Source organism: Leiobunum rupestre, chromosome 11 (assembly GCF_980474605.1).
Source record: "Leiobunum rupestre chromosome 11, qqLeiRupe1.1.hap1, whole genome shotgun sequence".
NCBI classification, from domain to species: Eukaryota; Metazoa; Arthropoda; class Arachnida; order Opiliones; family Sclerosomatidae; genus Leiobunum; species Leiobunum rupestre.
Genome location: NC_143394.1, coordinates 11,879,921 through 11,904,028, shown reverse-complemented (window position 1 = coordinate 11,904,028; position 24,108 = coordinate 11,879,921). Strand labels below are relative to the sequence as shown.

The following is a 24,108-nucleotide window of genomic DNA, read 5'->3' as shown; positions in this document are numbered from 1 at the left end:
TAGTTCGAATTTAGATCTCAAAACGCAATTATTATACTTTAATAATGGAAATTAATTCGGCGGCGAAATGAAAATGTTTCGGCGGCGGCGGCGGCGCCGATATTAAATTTATCGGCGGCGGCGTTTCGGCGTTATCTAAATAATCGGCGGCGGCGGCGTTCGATCGGCGGCGCTATCCTCTAATCATAAGGCCATCCAGGAAGCCAAACAAGCTTCCTGGAGGGATTTTTGTGAGAGTATCTCTGATATTCCCACTACAGCCAAACTTAAAATTATGGCCCATGACAATACGAAACATCTGGATACTATTAAGTGGGGTGGCGGAGTAGTTAGCACTTTCGCCTCGCACCAAGAGGAGCCAGGTTCGATCCCAACTTGTGGCACTGGGTGAAAACTCGGAACTACTTCTTCCGCGTTGAGTTTGCAAGTTCTCTCCCCGCTATATTAAGCGGTTTTCCACCGAGTTCTTCGGTTTCCCCTTCCATAAAAACTTGTCGAGGTTAACGGTAATAGTAAGTGTAGGGAGCTGTTGGCTCGCGTGACATGAAGGGCTTGCCACCACCCTCCTACGCATTGTAACCCGGCCACCTGGATTAATGGCTTTAAAAGTCGCTTAGGCCTAAGGTGGTTCCTTGGTTATAAGCCTAGCTGATTATTAAGTTGAAGGATGGTATTTACTCCAGTTCTGGAAAGGAAACACTGACACATATGCTGGAGGTTCACTTTCCAGATTCTAAGGTCACTGACACAGATGATTCTTATGATCCTCCTCTTCGGCTCAAAAGAACTAAAAAGGTAGATTGGGATGTGGCAAAACAAGTTAGACCACTCAATCCAAGCTTATGTGGGCTATAAAATCATTTAAGCCCTATAAGGCTTCTGGTCCGGATGGAATCTCACCCATCTTGTTGCAGTAGGGAATTGATATTCTCTATCCTGTGCTCTGCAGAATCTACAGGACCTGTATTGCTCTTGGGCATATACCGAGCTCCTGGAAGCATTCAAAGGTAATCTTTATTCCTAAACCCGGAAAACCAGTTATCTCGAGGCTAAGGCATTTAGACCAATCAGTCTAACTTCATTTCTCCTGAAAGTCTTGGAGAAATTAGTTGATAGATATATTAGAGAGGAGGTTCTTAGTGTTACACCCCTCTCTGATGCTCAGTATGCCTATCAAAAGGGCAAATCTACTGAGACTACCCATCATGGCATAATTAATTGCCTTGAACGTGCAATTGAGTTCAAAGAAATAGCGTAATCTGTTGTTCTGGACATCGAGGGGGCTTTTGATAAAGTCCCTAAGGCTTTTATTATTAAGGCTGCTAAACTTTTTGGTATCAATGACACGTTGTGACGACCTCCTTGCTTGGCGAATGGCTGTGGGTCACCACTAGCCGGTGCTGCCCTCAGGGGGGGGGGGTTTATTTCACCCCTGCCTGGTTGTGGACAAACTCTTGGTGAGGCATGGATGGCTGTCGCGGCTTTGGTTATGCTGACGATGTCGTAATGATTATTACTGGGAAGTTCTCAGGAACCATTTCGGCTATGATGAGAAAAGCTCTCATCTCTGTGGAATTCTGGTGTAGGGATGTTGGTCTCACCGTAAATCCTGACAAGACGAGCCTGATTCCTTTCACTCGAAGGAAGGTACATGACTTGTTTAAAGATATTTCTTTCATTCAACTGATTTAAAATACCTCGGTGTTATTCTCGACAGTAAACTAACATAGAAGCCACATCTTGAGCTCAGTATCAGGAAGGCAAAAATGTTATTATGGAGAGTAAGGGGTACCATAAGCAAGTCTTGGGGTCTCAGCCCAAAGGTTGTGTATTGGATCTATACAATGATAATCAGGCCTATGCTGACGTATGCAGGAGTGGTTTGGTGGCCGAGGGTACAGCTTAAGTCAGATCAGGCTGAATACGCACTGTGCAAAGGCTGGCCTGTGTCAGCATTACTGGAGCTATGAGAACAGCCCCAAGCGTTTCTCTAGAGGTGCTCCTGAATATTCTACCGCTTCATCTTTATATGGAGGAAGTTGCAATTATGAGTGCCTATCGGTTACCACATAATGGTTGGTGGATGGTCTGCTAATTGGGAGTGCAGCCACACCAAATTGTTTCAGCAATATTCTGGTCACTTAGTCTCTCGAGGGCGGAGGGTGGAGGACATAGGATGGATCTTCGCTCCGGAGGGCGGAGGGGAATTTGACGGAGTGTATTTCTAGACTCTGGAGGAATGAGGGATGATTGACGGTGTGCGTGTCTTCGCTCCGGGTGGTGGAGGGGTAAAATATGGAGGGCAGATCATAGCTACGGAGGGCAGAGGGGTATATGACGGAGTGTAGCTCTACTCACTGGAGTGCTGAGGGTATTAGATGGAGTGTAGATCTACCCTCTGGAGGGCGGAGGGGTAGAGGATAGAGGGCAGATATTAGTTATGGAGGGCGGATGGATGAATGAAGGAGTACGTAAGTTCGCTCCGGAGGGCAGAGGGATGGAGGGGGGAGGGTAGCTATTTTGCCCATGTGTGCGCTGTGGTGATAGGAACCCATGTCACCAATATAGGTTGCGGGGACGGATAATAGAGGCACATTCTGTAGTAAGAGACCTTGGAATTATGCTCTCCGGTCATATGTTGGGAGACACTCATAGTCGTGTTGCAGCCGCTCGTGGGATGAAGGCACTGTATATGCTACGTAAATATTTTTCACACTTTAGTGTCAAGTCCTTTAAAATGATTTAGAGTTCGTATATACGCCCTCATCTCGATTACTGCTCCAGTATTTGGTCCCCTCAGTCCCTCACCTTTTGCGTGATATTGACAATTTAGAGAGGGTTCGGAGCCGAGCCACGAAACTTGTCACGGGTTTGAGAAACTTACCATACCCAACTCGCCTTAAAGGGGTAACATAAAATCCAGACTTGCAGTGTGCTTCAAAACCAGCTTTTTGTGACCCCTATGCCTTCCCCTGTTGTGAGTGAGGGATCCCTTTAAGCGTTTGGGGCTTCTGTCACTCGAGGACAGAAGACTGCGCACTGATTTGATTGAAGCATTTAAAATTATTTATGTCATCTCAACTGAAACTTTTTTTGATGTTAAATGGTCAGGGCGTAAAGCTCCTACAATCTTTAAAAAGAGATGTGGTAGCCTCTCTCGAAGTTGTTTTTTTACAAAAAGGGTAGTTAACCATTGGAATGACCTGCCATCGATAGTAAAGGTCAACTCGTCTGTTCATGCGTTTAAGTCGCGTCTTGACAAGTTTCGTGGCTGGTACTAACACTTGAGTATTTTTCTTTTCATTTGTTTTTATTTTTTTTTATTTTCATTTTTTTTATTTGCTTTTGCTTTTTTATTTCTTGTTTTTTAGTTTCCAGTTTTATTAGGATTTACTAACAAATATATCCTTGTGTATGTATTCAGGACTCAATAAGTGCATAGTACTTTCTCTCCGGATAAATAAAATTATTATTATTATTTGTAAAAGTTTAGCGCGAACTCGGCGGGAAAATTTCGGAAAAATGGCGGCAACACGTAGCGTAGCGGCCGCAATCTTGCCGCCATTTTTCCGAAATTTTCCCGCCGAGCGCGCGCTAAGCTTCTTACAAGGATGCTGGCGCAATCATCCGTCCTACTTCGCCTCCCTTCCTATCCTCCTTGTCCTAACTTTTAAAATCGCGCAATTTAGGCTTAGGTCTCTTATAACTGGAACGCGGCACGCGTGAAAAACAAATTTTTTGCGTCTTCAGCAGCTGGCGCTTTTACGTTGTTTTTTTGTCTCACCGACTTCTCACCAGGTTTCGCAGCGGACGCGCGCTTTTCGATTTCCCGAAATTTCTTTATTTTATTAAAAATTAACCTCTCAATATTTTTTGACGTGGTTTTCGCCATAAATTTTAGTTTTTAATGGGCTATAGGGCTATCTAACTGGTTAAAGCTTGGCCGTTCCACTTTGATGCTAATTTTCTAACCGAACCTTTTTTCGGCACTGATACTCTCTTCAAGCTGTGACTTGGACTCGCAACTTACCGTTTTGGATGACTAATTTTTGATAGAAATTTGAGTCTAATATCGGAGAGCACGTTCTGGGGTCGCGAGGGGCTTTGGCTTTGTTTTGAAGTCCTCGTGCGAATCACGCGTGAGACAAAACATGAGCTCGTGGCGACGAGAAAAACTTATTTAATTTTTATCATTTTAGCCTAATATTCCGCTTATCTATCGGAAACCAGATATTTTAGACACTAGAGGGCTCTGTGCTGAGAAAACATCTTGATTACGCAATAACTATGAAAATCAGTTTGGTTGTAAATCTCATTAATTGTCATACTTATTTGAATTATGTTACTTATGGCATTATTTAATAAATTAATTAGATAACCTTGATGCCCTTTAGTTTTATTTTTACTTTTTCTTAGGCAATCTGACTGTCTTGGCCTCTAATATAGCTTAGACTATTGTTCTGGCAAGCATTATATAGCTTGATCGGCTGCCAAAATATTTTCCGTCTATGATTAAAGAGGGATGAGTAAAGTGGTAAATAATATAGAGTTTACATTAGTCAGAAGCTTTTAATAAGATAGTTGTAACTATCAGTACTTGATTAACCACTTAAGAATCTGGGGAAAAAAGTGGTAATTTTCCGTAGCCGTTTGGTGTTTACTTTAAATTTCGCTTTAATTGAGAATTTGAGATGTTGTTTAGTCACCAGTGGTGAAAACGAAAGCATTGGAGACGGCTCTTAGCTCGTCGTTTTATTCCGAGCTTTTCCGTGAAGGAGTTATTTTAAGAGGTATTACGAAAGAAAAAACTTCAAGTCGCTGCAGTTTCCTTCAAAGATACCCGCCAACCATTGATCTCTAGTTCGCGCTACCGGAAAGTTAATAGGAAAGTTTTGCGGGCGTTCGTGGCTCACAATCAGCTGCTTATTGATTTTTCGCGTTACGAAAGTCGTAACGACCAACAAAACCGTCACCAATCACGAGGGAAGTGTTGCGTGCTTTTCCAGCATCGGTTTAACCAGAAAATAACGTACATTTTGGTAATTATTCCTAATGAATTTGACTTAAAACTTATCATATTTTGTATTTTAACTTAATATGTGACGTTTTTTGTGACGAAACTGTAAATATGAAAAAAATAGGAGCCAAGGCTTGGCATAACTGAACCATTTCCCATTTATGGTCCTATGCTATAATATAATCTATCTCCATATGCCTATTTATTACGTAGCGAAACTAATTAATTATATTTCTAATCAGGGTAAATTAATTATTGAATAGTGTAATTCTGGTTTAATATATAAATTCCAAATCTGAAAAATATTTTGATTCTTTTTAACGGCTGCACTTTGCCTGTAATTGTACCACATATTTTAATTCTACTTGTATACCTAAGGGTATTTTGATTTTGAAGTGTACTTTTGAGCAGTGCGTTTGTCTTGATGGAGAAGACCAAATTTACCATTATCCACATAAATGCGTTCATAGCAGCTTCCACATGCCTTATAAAAATAAAGTTTCATAGCTTTTTTCAAGCTTTGAAAACCTGTCAAAGGTTAATGATAAGCCTACTTTTGTCTGTGAACGTTAATGGTTTAAACTACGATACCTATTAACATTTAAATATCGAAATTGTTCTTAGGTATGTTGAATGTGACTACTACCGTGATCCAAAGATTCTAAAAGTGACCGTTTGCCTTGCATCAAATATGCTATGGCTGCGTCACCTGTGTATGTGATTGTTAAAATCCTACAGGATGCTGCAGGTGAAATATTCACTGCTTACTTATACTAAATAAGTGACCAATTTTAAAATTACACGATAGAATGTCTTGATCAAAAATTATTATTGACTTGTCTTTTCTGACTGTAACTGTGGTATTTTTAACTCTTAAAATCAATTTTGAAATTGGTCAGTACTGATACAATGTGCAAATGTCTACTAGTTATATTTACCAACTGAGGCTTACAAAATTCTTGTCTGATCACTAAAAAATCCATGGTTTTGTTTTGAAGAATGTGTTGCATCTTTGAAGAATCAGTTTGACGAGAATGATAAATATCCAATATCCGATGAAAGTGTTACTTTACAAAGATTTTGTGCCAAATTAGAGTTTCTGTTGCTTCATGAAATTAAAGGTACAACGATCCTCTAACAATATCCTGTTCCTGCCTGCTAAGCTATTTTTAGATGAAACTTGGCTTACAATAACGTAAATCAGATGTTAAATAATTTGCTCTCCATAAAACTAGAGAAATCATCAGTTCTTGGTGGAAAGAAGGGCTATTGGGACTATTTTTGTCAGTGTTTATCGAGTTCGAGAAAACAACCCCATGATGGCATACGTTTTGTTAAACTAAAATCTGAGGTAGATCATATGATTACTATTGTTCATTTCAATGAACCTGTAAATGAAAACTTATCATGTTTTATTTAGCTGAAAACATCTCAAGGACGCGGTAGAGCATTTATCCGTTTTTGTCTCAGTCACGGCTGTTTAGCAGATACCTTACAATTTTGCTTTGATCAGACTAAAGCTACAACGTAATTGATTAAGCCATTGTTTGGTCATAGCAATCATGCTTGAAAGTCAAAGTAATGGCCAAGTTATATTAAGCTAAGCCCAAGTTGTATTTAATCACCGATATTGCCTACTCTTGAATCTTTAGTCCTGGGCTATTCTCGTGTTTTTAGCCTTATATTACTCTCGAATTGGTTTTGACATCTTGCTTTTGCCATGAATACCAAACAAAGCAATAGTTTACTAGTAAATTTGAGAAATAGTTAAAATACCTGTATAAAATTAAGCTCAAATTTAATTATAGTGATTGGTATAATGAGAAAGCTGTACCTTGTAATAAAGAACGATGGTCTTCGCTAGTTTCTGCTCTCTACGAGTTGAATGATATTCATTTTGTGTTGGCACCTGATTGTTACGGATTAGATGTGTCGTGGCCAACTTTTTCAAGGTAGGCTACTGTTGATATAATCACCAACTGACTAGTTTAAATACTTGGAATGTGTTTTAGATCCAACCCCTTTGATAATCGTCTCGGCTGGCAACCTCCCAGTAGAAGTATTAGCGTCACAAGCATAAATTCTCAGGTAACTGTCTTTTAAAAGGTTTTGTAAACCTTGTTCTTTTGTAAATTATAATTTCATTATTTTAGTCCGAAACAGCAACATCTTATCAAATGGAGGAACAAAAAGAGAGTTCAGAGTTAGAACAGAAGATTTATGAACTTTGTCAGGCTGAGGCTGATTTGTACGAAAGTCGTCAGAGAAATGTTGAAATGCTGAAGAAGGAAGCTAAACTATTGAAAGAAATTGAAGAGGTAATTTGGAAATCCTAATATTTATGTTTGTAATGGTTATTATATATCTAACTTGGTTTGGCAATAGTTGAAGGCAGCTGTGGAAAAAGCTAATAATGAAGCCACTAAAAAGGTTGAAGAAATTGAAGAAGAGTATGCATCCAAGGTCGAACTTCTAACTATTCAACATGGCAGCAGGGAAGAGTATTTTAAAGAAGCTGAAACTGGTTCCCGGGATAAAATTTTGTCCCTGGAAAGCGAAAAACTCGACTTACAAAGCCAAATTTATGATCTCAATAAACTGTTAGAAGAAACGAAATCGTTAAATGTGGAATCAGAGGAAAAATTTCACCAGAGCATAGAGATTTTGCAGAGTGAGAAGGAGCATTGTCGATCGGAGCTTGAAAAAGTCAATGAAAATTTTGTTAATTCTTCTGGAGTTTTGTCATCCATGACAGAAAAAGTTACTGATTTGAGCTCTAAGCTACTAGAAATGGAGGAGAATGCAAAGCTTATTGAACAAATGAAAAAAGAACTAGGAATAAAATTTAGCGATGTGAAACTCACTAGTCAAGAAATGATAGATTTGATTTGTGATTTAAACCGAGATAATAATCACATAAAAGAGGAGTTGCAAACTTTGATGGAACAACTGAACTTGAAGAATGATCAAATTACGGATTTAGAGACCACCAACGCAAAGCTATTACACGAGAAAACTAGTCTTGAGAGCAATATAGATGAATTGTACAAAACAATTACCGAGAAAAACCTAGAACTTGATACATTAAAAAACCAAACAGTTCCTATTCAGGGACAAGATTTTCATATTCAGAACGAAGAGTTGAGAATGAAGGTATCGGATATGGAAGCAGTAAATAAGCATTTGAGAGAAGATATGAAAAATTTGGTTGAGAGTATGCAGTTTGGCACTGAAACTGATAAATTGAAAGATGCAGTTTCAAGAATGAATAGTGATTTGCCAAAACTTGTTGATAGTAGGAGGAACGAACTCGAAGAGGCGAACTCCAAGTTATCCACTTTTGAACAGTATGGCTTTCTATTGGCTCCCCTTATCAGTCAACACGAGATAATGATTAATCAGCTATATCAAAATATTGACATTCTTTCTAATGTTAGTCAGAAGTTAAAAACTGAAATGAATACGTTAGCATTGGCGATGCAAAGGTTGGCTAATTGCAGCAACAGTCAGCTTGATTTTCCTTCACTAAATGAATCGCCAGTTGTTTCAAATCCTAAACCTCAAACTGCCACAAATTTGTTTGAATTTTCAGTTCCTACGAACAACAATTTTCCATTGGTCAATTCCATGCACACTTTGGTCACTACGTTGCGATCTATTTCCCAAAAGAAGGAATATATTGATACTGTGATAAACACTTGTCAAGCTTTATGTTTTGATATGAATAATTTTGCTGAGGAGCGTGAACGAAAATTAATGGCAAAAACTATCAAATTACGTCATACAAAGAATATCGTAGCCACTTTGGTGAATGAACACAAAAAAATGCAAAGTGCAGAGGCTATTCTTAAGTATGAATTGCAAGAAAAACGTAAGCTCTTAACAAGGCTACGACATCAACTTGAAACCACCCATGATGAGTGGAGCCGCGTCCGTAGACAAAATTTAGAATCTGAAGAGTGGCAGAGTTTGAGAGATGATTTTGCTAACAGACGTAAACAAGCCAGTGAAGAAAGTGGTTTCGTTGATGAACGATTAGCCGAAGAAAATGTGTCAGAAGCTTCTGAAGCAAGTTCTAACCTTAGTGCTTTGGAATCGGTACCCGAAAATGAATTTAAAGTAGTTGAGCCTTCTAGTACACAGTCTTTTGAAAGGTCAAGTTCAGTACCTTGTGAAGGTGCGGTTGGAAATCCTGAAACAAATCAAAATGAAAATGGCGAAGCCAAGCCTAGAACGAGGCTAGAGATATTAGAAGAACAGTGCAATATTTTGTACACTAGTCTTTTAAATAGTTCCAAAAAGAGTGAAAAATTGGAACAAAGGTTACAAACAATATTAGGCCACCACGAAGAAGTATCCGTATCTTCGGAAGACAGTGGAGCGTGTGCAGCTAACAGTGAAACTGCCTTGGTTAGTGAATCATCAGATTTCTTAGTTGAAGATATTGAAGGAAGTGACGTAATCACATTAGAGGAAGATGAAGCTGATACGACATGCAGTGAAGCTTCTAATTCTTCAACAGTACCTGTATGGACTCAAGGAGAGGTTGAAAATGCAGCTTATTCCCAATCTTACGAATTCCACATTAATGGTGATATTTTGGATTCTAACCTTCGTGGAACATCTCCCGATGATGAACCTTCCCATAATTTGAGGAAAAAGGCTTTAGAGAATATTGTTACCAAGTTTAAAAATGAGAGAAAAGTTCATGAAGCCCGGGAAATTGAACTGAGGAAAGAAATAGAAAGGTTAGAAAAATGCTCTATTGAATTGGAAAACAAAGTGGCGGAGTTACAAATCAAAAACATTTCGGTTTCGTCTCAAGAAAATGATTTCAGGTTTGTGTTTAAAAATAAGTACTACCATTTTGGTTCTATTTTTTATTAATTTTCTTTGTTCTTTCATAGGAAAAGAGCTGAATATATATTCCGTCAAGAGCGAAATAGTTTTGTTAATAAAATACAACAATTGAGTACCGAATGCACCGAACTCATGGGAATTATTGATGAGCTCAAGCGAGAGCTAGAACTCAAGGAAGACGAATTGGATAAAACTAATCAGAATATGGATAAATTGAAGCAACAGTTTGCAGAAAAGGAAATGTCGTTGAATGAAAAGATTTCTTGTCTGCAGTTTAATATCAGCACTGACAGTTTGAAATTTGCGAAAACTTTACAGGTAAAGCTTTCAATTCTAGTACTTGCATTATGTATAAAAGACTATTTTTGGTCTTGGTTAATATAATTACGCTGCGATATTGAAAACTTAGATCTATATCAGCATCAATATAGATGTTAGATTTCAACATCACGGTGTTTTTTAGTTTAGTACAATATAAAGATACACTTTCATGAGTTTTCCATAACTTCAATAATAAATTCCAGTCACTTGTATTAAGTCTTTACTTTCTATCCCTGATATCTTTCAGAGTTATTCAGACCATGAAAAGACTATTGCAGAAATGACAGAGAAAATTGGTGAACAAGAGCAACTTATTCATTTCCTTGAAGAATCTTTAACTGAAATTAAGGATGAACGAGATTCTGAAGCTAATCACTGGCATACTGAATTGGATGAATTAAATATTTCTCTCGCTACTAGGGACGAAGAATGTTCAGTTTTGGGTGAAAACTTGCAAGAGGTTAGAAAATTTGAACACAATTTGGTGAGTGGAAATGACTTTGTCATTGTGTGCATTGGAAAAATTTGCGCACTGCGCAATGAAAGAAACCTGTTTTTAACCACTTCCAACCATCAATCTGTGTTGCCCTTTAAATTAAGTATTTCTGCATTTTGACTCAATTTGTAAACTGTGGTATATAGATGACATCTCAGTACCATGAACTTGAAACATACAACAAACAATTGGAAGAACAAGCAATTAAGGTGGAATCTAGTTACAAAGCTAAAGTTGATGTCCTCAAAGAAGATATATCTCAATATAAAGAAGATAACGAGGAAATGAAAAACCAAATCATTAAACTAACTCAGTAATTTAATTCATGAAAGAGTTCCAGTTCATTATCCATAATTGTACTCTATAAATTATAGAGATAAAGATTCTCTTTGGAAGAAATCTGAGCAACTTTCACGAATTTGCGCAACTCCTTCAAGTGATCGATGGGTTCCTGACGGTGAAGTACACCATTGTATGAAATGCAAAGCTCAGTTTTCCTTTACTTTAAGAAAACATCATTGTCGAATTTGTGGACACATCTTTTGTCATAATTGTTCAACCCATTGGATTTTGACCGCAGCGAGCAGGTAAAATTAACACCCAATTCTTATAAAAATTGTTTTTTAATATCTTTAAATCTTAATAGTCGTAGGTCAAGAGTATGTGATGAATGTTTTGTGCAACATGAAGAAAAGAGAAGTAACTTAAAAGAGAGCCTGAATTTAGAAAGTCAACCGATATCTCGTCCAATTTTTGGAAATCGTTCTAAACGTGACTCCATTGGTTTGTTTAACTTTTTTTTTTATATCACTGGGTAATGTATTGAGTGTATTAATTCACTGTATTCTTATTATTAGATACAGTTAGTGTTGATTCAATACCTAATTCAAATTTTGAACCTTCATCCTGCAGAGAAGCTTCGGAAAACATGGAGTAAGAAAATTATGAACCCAAAAATTAAAGAAAATGCTCCAGAATTGTGATATAATGCCTTTTTTGTTCCATAACAATAGAGCGATTTAAAAATTCATTTTGTTAGTGAAAATACCACTACAGGTTATTGTCAAAAAGCAGACCTTAAAATGTAAGGATAGTGTCACTTAAAAAATTTAACTTCCCAGGCTCAGGCTTATCTTTTTTTAACCAAAGGGTAGGTGCTCTTGGTCTTTGACCAAGGCTTAAGGGTTAATTTTGGTATAGCAAAGGCTTATATTTTTCCTTTTCTTTAGTCATGGGGGTTATTTCCTTATAAATTTCAATATTACTATACTAAAGGTATTTCTAAAACTAATGAAATTGATATTATTACGTTGTCATATCACTAATGGTGTGGATATTTACTTATCGCATTGTATCACTTGCCTGGTGTATGACTAAAATTAAGAACAACTTCTAATAAATAATATTATCTTGATAGTATTCATCCTAGTAGTACTCCAAATTCATCAGTTGACATTGAAAATGAACGGGCAGAAGATACAGCTTGTAGGCTTGACTTTGATGTTATCAGCGATGAAGAGATTACGTTGTCTTTGTCAACATGCAGTCCTTGCAGTCCTCAAAATGCTAGTCCAAGCAGCAAGGGAACATATCCAGAGTAATTTCTCTATACATACGATCATATGTAACATAATCACTAATAAGTATGCCATAAAAGCATTTTCGTTAATGAAACCTTGTTCACGGGATATGACGTAAATTACGTCACTTACAACTCCGTGGCGTAATATGCGTCATCAACTTTACTGATGGGAAACCGAAGTTAGTGAGAATTCCTCGAGCGTTTCTGTCTTTGCCCATGTCAAGTTTAGCTCGTGCCTCGCGATCACATGATTTCATTTCCATGGTAACCTTTTCGATAGTGCAAGGATTATAATCATTTTTGCATTTTTGGATCTGCTCAATGTATGTTCCGCGTGAAACAAGGTCTCATTGAATTTTTTCAATGGAAATATTATACAGAGGCATACTTATGAGTAATTCTGTTACATATGATACGATATAGCAAACTGATCTTAAAAAATTTACTTTTTTCAGAATGCCGGTTAGTGTTACAAGAACAATCAAAGATATTCTTGCAGCTGGACCTGCAGGTCTCACAGCCGATGTATGGGTCAATGCTGGATGCTCTTACGATGTACCTTTGTTAATTGAAGAGCAAGGCATTCTACTTAAATACGAATTTAGTTCTTCATCCAAAGTAAATTCAATTTTGTCATTTTTTTTAAACCTTTATAACGTTAGAACGTTGAAACTTTTAAAGCGTCTCCTTGTTTTAACTTATAAAGTGTTATAATTTTAACTGTTCTAAAATCACCAAGGAGCACTTGCCACTCCCCTGTGTGATGGGTTTATTCTAGGCATGTGCGAGTACTCTGCTCGAAGCTTGAAAAGCTGGAAAATGGTTCGAACCTCAAATCAAGGCCTAGGCTTAATTTTTGAGTACTCTAGTATCTTACCAAGGCCCTTCTCCTAGTTGTTTCTGATTGGTCACTGATTTTAAATGTAGAAAACGAAACCAAAACCATAAGTTACATAATGTTATGTAAATCTATCATCGAGTACTCATAACCTCCTTTAGAGCTCTGCTTGATACTCAAAAAGTGAAATTTTTCATACTCGAAGCTCCGCTTGAAATCCAAAAATCAAGGCTCGCACATGCCTAGTTTATTCTCTTAATTTCATACTGTGCCGTTAAAAGCATACTGTTATCTACTTAAAATTTTACCATGGTTTTCCACAACTTTCCAGTTTCAAAATCTAAAGTATTCTTCTTTTTCCAGAGTATTGTGTTTGCTGTAGTTTTTAAAGAAGCAAACTGTGAAAAACAAGAAATAGATGTCCTCTTTAAGCCATTTAAAGTATCAGCAAATCTCCAACCAGTCACTGGTCAAGTAACTGTTAAAGCTCCTGGCCTGTACACACTGATTTTCAATAACAGATTTTCAAAGTAAGCTATTATTAATAATCTCAGTTCAACTTTAATATGAAAAAAAAAAATGCTTTTTACCCACAGATATCTAGCCAAAAAAATAACCTACAATTTGAAAATAGTCACTTCAGATAACGCTCCAGATAATGTTCAATCTTAGGAAAATATGTAAGATTTAGCAATTTTTTTCATGATTTGTATCTTTTTACCATAACCACATTAGAGCGAGGAGTATTATAAAAAGTAGCCTGGAGTAGAAAACTCCCTTCACGGATTCAGTACTATTTTGTATTTTTTTTGGATATTTATAGAGAAAAGGTGATAACTGATAATGGAGGCTGACAAATCAACGGTCAACATTGATCGAAGCCATTAATAATGCCTCAACTGACCTCTAAAAAGACCTTTTTCTCATCCTCCATTCTCCTGTTGGCATCTTGGTGATGGTTTAAAATTGTTTTACAAAACTACTCTTTACTTGGTCTATAGATTTTAGCGCAATCTAGAATCATTTTAAAAAATACTATTTAGCCAAAACATGAAATACATTTATTTCTATACCCCAATTTTTACCAATTATTTACTTTGTGATTAAAGAATTTGAATAATAGACGGAATTATAATTTTAGTCATTTAGCTAGTTAGTTGTGACTAGTTGTAGAAAGAATGGTTTGTTGGTCAAAAACCAGTTGGTACCTTTGTTGTTTGACACAGATTTTTACTTATTTATAAAGGTTAACTAGTCTCAAGGAAAAACTAATAGAATCGAGTTTTCCGTAATTCTACGAGTTTAAAAAATCTAGAAAATAGATGGCGTCATTATCGCACTGTTTTCAACTGTTTAATATAGTTAATTATATTCTTCTTAATTGACTTCCTAGTGAAATTTAGAACCGTAACTCTTAAAAGTGTTTTCTACTCCAATGTAGGTGTTTTTAATACTCCTTCAGCAGTTATCCATGGAACCATAAGTATATAAAATTGTTACATAAGTGTGACCCTTCCTATTCTTCAAATGCAAAAGTTTTACTGAGAGCTATTCACAAGACAGACTGCATTAAGGGCTATGTCGCTGTTTTGCGTCCGCTTGCCAACGCGTCACACGTAGACTTTGACAGCGCCTCGCTAGGGGGAGATTTTATTCTTGTGATGGCGTCACACTGCGGAATATTTTACTGGGAGCTAGTAACAAAGTGACAAACTTATGATACAATATTATAGACTTATGATGGAACTAATAGTTTTGCTTAGGGTGGAGTTGCTCCAATGAAGAGGTTCTTGAAATGTTTTTAGATAAAGGGGGCGCTGCACAACATCAGCTTTCTCTTTTATATAAGCAGGGGTATAAGCATAGAAATGAGACTAGAAGCAGGATTAGATTATGGTGAGATGTACAAATTAAAAGGCTACCATGAGAGTGGAATCGCGATCTATTTTTTAAAGTTACAATTTTTGTTAATAGATGGCGCACTCCTTCGTGGTTTAATAGCGATTCCACTCTCATGGCAGGCTTCTAGCTGGCCCGTTTTCCTTGAGATGACTGGATAGCGCAGTGGTTCTAGTCTCATTTCTATTTCTAAGATTATTTTACGGAGAATAATCGTGGGGGAATCCATAGCTTGACTACATGGGGAGGGGACTCTTTAGGGGTAAGAAATTTCAATAGTGGAGGCATAGGTAGTACGGCCTTGGCGGCTGCCACCCGCCACATGGGAGATGGTCAAGGGGGGGGGGGCTGTGAGTGAGTGGCATAACACCAAAAGTTGATTTAGGCCTTTTTTTTCTTTTTCTTTTGATGGGCAACGGGTCACGTAACTGACCATATGAGTAGGTCAAGGCCGAGATGTAGTCTAAGCTTACATTTAAAATCATTATTTGAAGTTAGCTCAACAATATCCGCTGACAGGGCCTGCTAGATTGTACAATTTTTTCCCGTTGTCCACGCAGTGTTAAAGCTTCAATATGGCTGATTTGGTTGGGTTAAAAATTATAATATATGAAGTAAATCAAAAATTAAGTGCGGGTTGTAATTAGCTTCGCTCAACCCAAATGCTGAGTCAACATATTTCAAGAACCTCATTGCTACTTACCAGGGACGGATTAAACGTTTCGGCGCCTCTAGGCACAGAAAAATTTGGCGCCCCTTGTCATTGTCTAACGGGTCGGTCAGCTAAGTAGGGGCAAGCCAAGTACTTCGACCGTGCGGCTTTATCAGAGTTTTGGCGCCATTAGAAAAATACCGCCCTAAGCACGTGCCTACTCTGCCTAATGGTTAATACGCCCCTGCTATTTACAAGGGGAGTACCCGAGGTGTGAATTGCCGTTTTTGTTCTAAGTCGGCGTAATGTAGACCTATATGAGATATGAAATTTCCCAAAGGGAGACGTTGCACTACCCATTCGATTTGCTATGGCAACCGAAAATGTTTATGACCACTTAAATAAACTCCACAGACGCTATTTTATATAACAGCCTTATTTACCTCTTTTTTTTACTATATCATTTAGAAGTATTTTCACACTTAAAAAATTAATTTTTAACTTCAATTGAACGTTATTTGACCAAAGTATTTAGCGTTAAGTTTCTTTTGAGCCTTGAATCCCACGGTATAATGCAAATATGTATCCACCAAACATCAAAATTATGATGATAGCGAAGCTAACGTGTGGCTCCAATAATATAGGTTTTTTGAACAATCAACGAGTTAATATATACTTTGCGCTAAATCAATTAATTTACTCCTTATAGCAAAAACCTTGTAACTCAAGGTTATGTGGCTATGGTTTTCAAGCGACGATTTCTTCTGCTATATCCTTTAGGGCATTTTTTCCCCGTTAGGCGGCGAGGGGAATAATCATTTTATCCTTGTGTAAAGAGTGAACCATCCCTAAGTAAAGCTATTAATTAGTTCAACTTTAATTTTCATGGCATTCCCCATAATATTTTTTTGAAGAATCTCATCTTTGTAAATGAAAATGTAAAAAAAAGTTTATTTTTACCTGTTTAACTTGTTAAATATAAGGAGTGTTGCTAATTTTGATAACGTTAAATGTTCAACATACAAATATGATAGGTAAAAACACTAAATATTTAATATTAAGAAAGTTTGAGATTTAATATCAAATTTGGATTTAATTTTCCAAAGTTTAAACAAAATTTACATGGATTGCTTAACGTCCTATTTAATAGCGTTGTAACAGCAATGATTTTTAAGTAAAACAATAATTTTACGCAGATAATGTTTTTACAGTTTTGCTCACTTTACACTTAGGCAGTTTGGGGAGTTACTCAAAACTGGCCCAGATATATTTCCCAAAATACCCAACCATAGTTACCAAAAATTGCAAAAAGTTAAGACCATTTCTGTCAACTAACAGGTTAGATTGGTTTTAAATGTTTTGAATTAAAAAAATATGTAGTTTAAAACCATTTTTTATTTCAAAACATTAAAACCAACATCACCTGCGGTCTAGTAGAAGCTACTTAGTTTCCATGGCAACAGTTTCAAATTGCTTAAAATCTACTACTACTAGAGCAAAAGATTGTTTTTTGCAAACTTTACTAACTGTATTTGTGACTGTTGACGCTTTCAACATAACCCAACTGTTGCCATAAATACTATATCAATATTTAAATAATTTATAAAATAGCCTATACTAAATATTAACATTTCTCAATTTTTTTTATTTACAACTCCCTAATTTTAGATATGTTTACATAATTGCTTTAACTACTTTTTATCAATTATGAAGGCAAAAGGGGGTTACACTTGTGTTCGAAGCAGCTAATCCAGATCAGTTTCAGAATTTTCCTTTAATAGGATTAAACGTAAGAAGTCACTAACATTCAGATAACCATCTTTGTACCTGATCAAACGTTTAAGATCAGTCTCAGATCATTCCTTCAACAAAAATAGACATTATCTAAGACTCTAAACATTCTTTCTGATTTTATAAATTATTGCCTTAAAAAAGGGGAAGTTAAGGAACATTATTCCAGGGCCTAAACAAATAGAGCATTTCAAAGTCCTCCATTGTAAGTTTTACGTTTTTCACACGTTAGGCACAGAAATCACTCAAATGTAAAAACCCTAAAATTATAGGGGTTTGTTCATAGTTCAAATATTTCATCTTGTTCGCGTTCTAATCGCTTTAAAGAAGACACAACCTTTCTTCCTTGAGTCATAACGACCGCTTGTGGAGTGATACAAGGATCAGTTAAGTCCGAATAGGATCCATGATAACCATTTTCCTTATACCGCCTTGAATTAGGTGGATATCTCCATGCTACGGGTTGATTTACTTCTTCTTGTTCTCTAAGAATTTTGAAAGTTTTAAAAGTACGTCACTAGTGATCAGTTAAGATTAAATAATAAACCTTACAAAATTGAATGATCTAATTGTTTAACTTTATCTCTCGTTTGGGCAATAGAACTATCAATTCGAATTAAGAAGTCTTCCATACTCTCCTCTCGCTCCCTTTCCGAGGAATTATCTACAAGTCCCGACCCATTCGGAGATAACTGGTCACTCCTCGGTGGACTGTGACTCTTTTTATTAAAAGTTTTTGTTGGACTAGACACCGGACTTCCTGTTTGTGAAGTACTAGGAGAGTCATAGAAGTCGTTTGGCACTGGTATTGAAAGATGTGTGCGGAGAAAAAGACTATCAGTTGTCCAAAGTTTATTAGTTCGCTTTATTTCTTCCATCTAAAAAATATTTCAAAAAAAATTATCAATGAAGCCGTGACCCAGAGCTTAAGGGCATAGACTGATTGGGTAATCATGAATGATTGATTTTGATATTTCCCTTCTGAAATCGTAGTAAAATATGAACCACACACTACTAGGACATGCGAATTTAATACTTACTGTAACCCCATATCTCAATGCTAATCCCTGCAGTGTGTCAGTTGTTTGCACTGTATGTTGAATTATTTTCTCCTTTCTTTGAAAGTTTTTTGAAGTACTACCATATTTACTTTTTTGCTTAGCGAACTGAGTCAAGGAGCGTCTTTCTCCTCCTTCCGACGACGTCGCCATTTTTAAATGAATTTGCAAAGATTTTGGAAAGGTTGCCAGAACCAGAAACTTAGAAATTTCCCGAATAGTGTGAACTATTTTTCTTTATGATTTTCAATATCAACTATTTTGATTTCAATAATTTATTTAATTATCTCTTATAACAAAACGTAATTACCTATTTAGAAAGGCTTAAAAAACTTATTACTTTAAAAAGAATAGTGTTAATTATTCCCTGGCAACCAGCCTTGGAAATGAATGATATTTTTAACGGGGCCCTACGGTCATAGAACTCTCATAGGTAACTAGAATGCTGCCGCCTACGGCCGAGCTTGACGCCAGTTCGCCTTGAACCTTCAGCCAATGAGAGGCCGTAGAGTGGTTCCGCCAAGGAGGATAATAATCCTCCTTGGATCCGCTACTATAGCGTGAGATAGATGACGTCATTCTCTCTGGTGAAATTAAATTCTTGGCAGAACCACTCTTTGAGCTCTGATTGGCTGAGATCTGGCTATCGTCTGCCACGGCGTTTGGCCCATTTGCCAGTTACACGGCAGCATTCTAGTTACCTATGAGATTTCTATGCCTACGGTCTCCCGGCCCCCCTTTAGTTTATTTTTTATTGAGGGCCACTGGCTTAGGGGAGTTGAAATGGGGGAAAATTTTAAAAAAATTGAGGGAAAATACGAGAATAAAAATTGGTTACGTTACTTACGCAAACATTTATTGACTTTAAAATGTTAACTTTAACAGATTTCGCTCTCGACTAGGGTAGGAAAACAGCGTTTCTGAGACGGCGTATTTTTATAGATATTTTTATTAAATTTGGGGGGCCCGGTGGCCCGCAACCCCCTTTCGAATGATTTATTTGAAGGGCCCCCTGATTTTTTTAAGAGCCATTGGCCTCAGGACTCCCGCTATTTCCAAGTCTGCTGGCAACATTTGGAAAATTTTCTGATTTTGGATAAATTGTTCTGGTACGCTGGTAGCACGTTTATTTCCGTTTTAGTCAAGGTTTTAGTTCTTTAGGGTGCTTTCATTGAGTTGGGAATAAATAGAGGTACAACTAAATCTTTCTGACGCGGGACCAATTTCGTTCCATAAGGAGACATTATCAACTTTATCGTTCTACCGTGGGGGCATCTGTCTCTAGTGGTGGCAACTATATTGCAATTGAATTTTTTCGCGTATCTGATGCGAAATTGAAATGTAAGATTTCTCGTAACAAACAAACCTTTGAAGTTGTTTAAAAATATAGTTTTATTCTGTCAACACGATCCCTTTTAACTCAAGTTACGGTGAGTTAGCTAATAATTATTTATTTTTAGCCATATAACTTTACAAAATATAGAAGGCGCTACCGCCTAATTATAAAGATGAATTTCGTTCAGTCTTATCAAAACCGGCCCCGCGTAACCACGGCAACCGAAATCGTAATTTTAATTCTAGCAGTATTATTCCCAATTCAATGGGTGCTTTTGAAGTTTTGAAACATAAATGGCGTTTTTCTTTGGGCTGCTATCCCTGCTCCCGGAGTGCTCCGAAAGTTCTTGCGTGTCCCATTGGGCTTTCGAGAGCAGATCCCGCAGAGATTCGCAATTACCATTGGGACGTTGCTCCGCGAGAGAGTGGCTCATTTCTTGCTCTCTGTTGATCCGAGATAAGTGACGGATCGGATCATTGAGTTGGGAATAAATAGAGGTACAACTAAATCTGGCTGGTGCGGGACCAATTTCGTTCAATAAGGAGACTTTATCAACTTTATCGTTCTACCGTGGCGGCATCTGTCTCTAGTGGTGGCAACTATATTGCAATTGAATTTTTTCGCGAATCTGATGCGAAATTGAAATGTATGATTACTCGTAACAAACAAACCTTTGAAGTTGTTTAAAAATAATTTTATTCTGTCAACACATGGAGGAATAGTAGAGGAGGGGAAAGGAAAGAAGGCGCTAAATCCGACAGCGTAGTGCCAGTTCGAGGCGGGGGGAAAACGGGGGGGGAAGTCGAGGTAGACTTTTTAAAGAATTCAAACCCTAACCGGTAGATCACGCCATGATCGCGCTGCCTTTGTAGGAATGTATGAATAGATAAAAGTCTACCTCGACATACCCCCCCGTTTCTACATCCCCCTTTACGCGATTTCTGAAGAGGAATGTCAGTGCTTAGCCCAATCAGAACTATCAATACCACTCCAGGGCTATTCCTCTATGGTCAACACGATCATTTTTAACTCAAGTTACGGTGAGTTAGTTTTTTAGTCATACAACTTTACAAAATATAGAGGGCGGTACCGCCTAATTATAAAGATAAATTTCGTACAGTCTTATCAGAACAGGTCCCGCGTAACCATAGCAACCGAAATCGTAATTGTAATTCTAGCAGTATTATTCCCAATTCAATAGATCGGATTCGGAGCAAGTTTTGTGGAAAATGGCGGCGGTTAGGGAAGAAGATTTACGAATTATTTTGTTGTTATTAGAATCTTCATTATCAAGTTCAGAGGAGGAAGATGTTTTGGAACATATTTTTAAGGATAAAGCAGAACATCCGAAAATTGAGGGATTTATTGAAAATGTAGTGCATAGATTTTCAACTGAAGAAGTACATAAATTTTTTACTACCTCTACTATATTGTAATGTAAATGTAGACTGTAGACTAACTAATAAGATAAAATTATAGTTTAGGGAGAATTTTCGATTAACCCGTGAAATGTGTTATTCCCTCGTCGCGGAATTTGAAGCTTCAGAGTTCTTTCCAAACAATAAAGGACATGGTGGCCGTAGTGCTATTTCTGCCGAAAATCAGCTTTTGACTCATTTTTACAGCGTTCTAGGCCTTGAAATAAAACGCGTCTGAATTATATACAAGAAAGCTGGAGAAACAATTGTTTCTCATTGGGAAAAGCGCGCCAAAAATACCGATTCTAAAAAAGTTACGTTTATCATTGGAAAAGTACTATCGTCCGCAGGCTCTCTTAAGGATCGATGACGTCACACGTCAATTTTTTTTTATCCGAAAGGGAGTTGAGAGCGGTTTCGGAGCAACCCAAAGAAAAACGCCATAAGTTTCGAAAACAAGATAGATCACAACGTGATACGAATGACAAGCGAGAAGACTAGGCTTTCATTACATAATCTGTTGCGATCAGGCTTATGTTATTAATTTTATTTCAAAGATTATAATCGAAGTCATTAATATTATTATTTTATATTAATTATAGGAACTGTTGCCTTCTCCAAGGTGTTATTGAAATTTTCTACAAATCAAACATTAGTTTTAATAACTTATTTTACATCAGTTAACAGGTGAAACTGGTGAATCATATAACCAGAGAGTCTATAGTATAGAGCAGCGGTTCACACATGGTGTTCCGTGGAAAGGTCACAGGGGTTCCGAGAATTCACAGCGCGACCATCTTTGTTTGTGTCAAGAGTCTTTTAAAATAAGTAAAAAAATAAGTTGGGGTTCCGCCAGAATTAGGTGGATAATTTAGGGTTCCATAGCAAAAAAATTGGGAATCGCTGGTATACAGAGACGTCTCTCGTTCAAAAAACCGTAATAATTTTTCTGCTGGGAAAATGCCCATAGGATCCGGATAAGAGATGGCGCGAGTTTCCACTCTTTGAGGACGACGCAAAAACTAACCAGTAGCATTTGATCTTTAAACAATTGTTTAAATATGCCAGAAGTCATTCCCCAAATAAAAAACAAAACTTTCGTTTTTCAAGTTTTTAAAGGAAAAGATCGGTGAATACGCGTTTTTACCTCTCCGAGGGGACAAAGTCCCCTAGGAGGGGTTATACAATCACCGTGTCTGTCTGTGGGTCTGTCTGTCAGGCCTGCGAACGCGTTTTCGGGGCAAAGGGTAATAACTGCGTACGCAGTTTCTCGAAGGGTTGGCAAAACCATCGTGTGACGGTGAGCGTTAACGGATTCATTTGCGGTTTGGTTTGGATGGTGTTTTTTCGCTCACCGTCGAGACGGTTGGTGTGTTACGTTTTTGTAATGTTTAAGCGTAGGTTGTGAGTGTTGAGTTAGTGTTCTGATGGTTGTGCATGTTGAGTCTGTTGTGTTTATATGGGCGTTTTCTCTCCAACTTCTTCTCAATGACTTTGGGACGGACCGAGTGCTGAGTGTAATGCTACCTCTCAACGTCCAATGGCAGGGTTTCCACCAGTTGTACACGGTATTCGTCTTAGTATCAATTTGCGATCGCATCGGGCGGGATTTGAACCCGAGACCTCCTGCTTGACAGGCGGACGTTCTACCACAGAACCACCGACACTTGTTACGCCTTATTGAACATTAGACCTTCAGCTTTATCGGAAGCGTATTTAATATTACGAAATTTTGGTTTAATTGAAATAGAATTGAAATTGAAATTTTTGCATCGAAGAAATTCTAATTTAGCGTTTCTCTATTGATTAAAAACAAATGCGCCACCCAGGTTTCGAACCCAGGCCATTCGGCTTGGCAGTCGAGCGCTCTACCACAGAACCACCGATAGCTGCTTAGGTTCACTGAAATTAAGACACTTTATAATAGGTAATAAAGTCTTTTTTATTAATGAATTTATGAAGGCCTAATCTGGTTTTTTTACGAATGAAATTTTAAAGGTTGAATCTTGTTTTAGCGCAGTCAGCCGAGATAAGAGGGTTAAAGGGTAGACCCTGTGGGTGGTCCACTTTGTTACTTTTTGTTATTTATTTACGGGTATTCTTAACGACCTATATATAGTTGTGTTAATTCAAAGTTGATAATTTAACGTTTATTGCTTTAAGAGCTGGCGGTTAGTCAAGTGGCTCTCTGTGCTTTGTTGATGGCAAGGTTTTTGCTTCTTGTAAATATATTTGGTGTGGATATTTGGATATCTACGATTTCTAACGCAGTCAATGATTTCCTGGGTGTGCGAGTCATTATATGATATTGGAAATTGGAAGGCATTGGTCTTTTTCATGCGGTATGTGTCACAACGTCAACTGGAAGTCTACATGTACGAGTGTTGAAATAAAATGAGCGTTAAAGATGCGGCAAGTATTTCGTAAGCGAGAAAAATACAAATACCATCTGTAGATATTTCTTTCATTAATATTTGCTTAGTATTATATTCAACTAAACAACATGTACTGTAAAAAGGGTTAAATTCAATTGTGCATTGTTTTAGTAAATCTAACTCGCTGTTGTAACTACTTAATTTATAATATTCTGAATAAATTAAACTCGATTGTTTCGTCTCAATTATTTAAATTAAAATTAAAATTTTATACCGGGCAGGGTCTAAACCGAGAATACGTTTTTCGTAAATAACTCTGAATTGCGGAGATATCTTTGGGGGTCGTGTCGAGAAATTAATACCACTAGGGACCATTCTTCCGAGGAGAGGTATATTTTGGCTTGCCAACTTGTTATTATTAAAACCATAAGCTATATTCATTTTTTTCCTAAACATTTTTATTCC

At 37.2% G+C, this 24,108-nt stretch overlaps 2 protein-coding genes across 2 annotated transcripts; one reads left to right on the top strand and one right to left on the bottom strand.

The window, feature by feature from the left end:
* The first annotated feature begins 4,488 nt into the window (after window positions 1–4,488).
* Window positions 4,489–13,794, top strand: LOC149921340 (FYVE and coiled-coil domain-containing protein 1-like). The gene is made up of 19 exons (XM_090164026.1): window positions 4,489–5,039; window positions 5,642–5,765; window positions 6,016–6,138; window positions 6,253–6,368; window positions 6,438–6,544; window positions 6,826–6,969; window positions 7,030–7,105; window positions 7,171–7,335; window positions 7,403–9,855; window positions 9,925–10,195; window positions 10,446–10,658; window positions 10,841–11,007; window positions 11,069–11,281; window positions 11,341–11,477; window positions 11,552–11,627; window positions 12,112–12,291; window positions 12,732–12,894; window positions 13,478–13,644; window positions 13,711–13,794. Exons 2-19 carry the CDS (start codon window positions 5,714–5,716, stop codon window positions 13,784–13,786), a joined length of 4,899 nt encoding a protein of 1,632 aa, XP_090020152.1. The 5' UTR covers window positions 4,489–5,039; window positions 5,642–5,713; the 3' UTR covers window positions 13,787–13,794.
* Window positions 13,795–16,749: 2,955 nt separating this feature from the next.
* On the bottom strand, window positions 16,750–18,690 carry LOC149921339 (lysM and putative peptidoglycan-binding domain-containing protein 2-like). The gene is made up of 3 exons (XM_090164027.1): window positions 18,497–18,690; window positions 18,009–18,334; window positions 16,750–17,941 (listed from the first exon to the last, which is right to left on the bottom strand). The coding sequence occupies exons 1-3, from the start codon at window positions 18,665–18,667 to the stop codon at window positions 17,737–17,739; spliced, it is 702 nt and encodes a 233-aa protein (XP_090020153.1). The 5' UTR covers window positions 18,668–18,690; the 3' UTR covers window positions 16,750–17,736.
* Window positions 18,691–24,108: the final 5,418 nt, after the last annotated feature.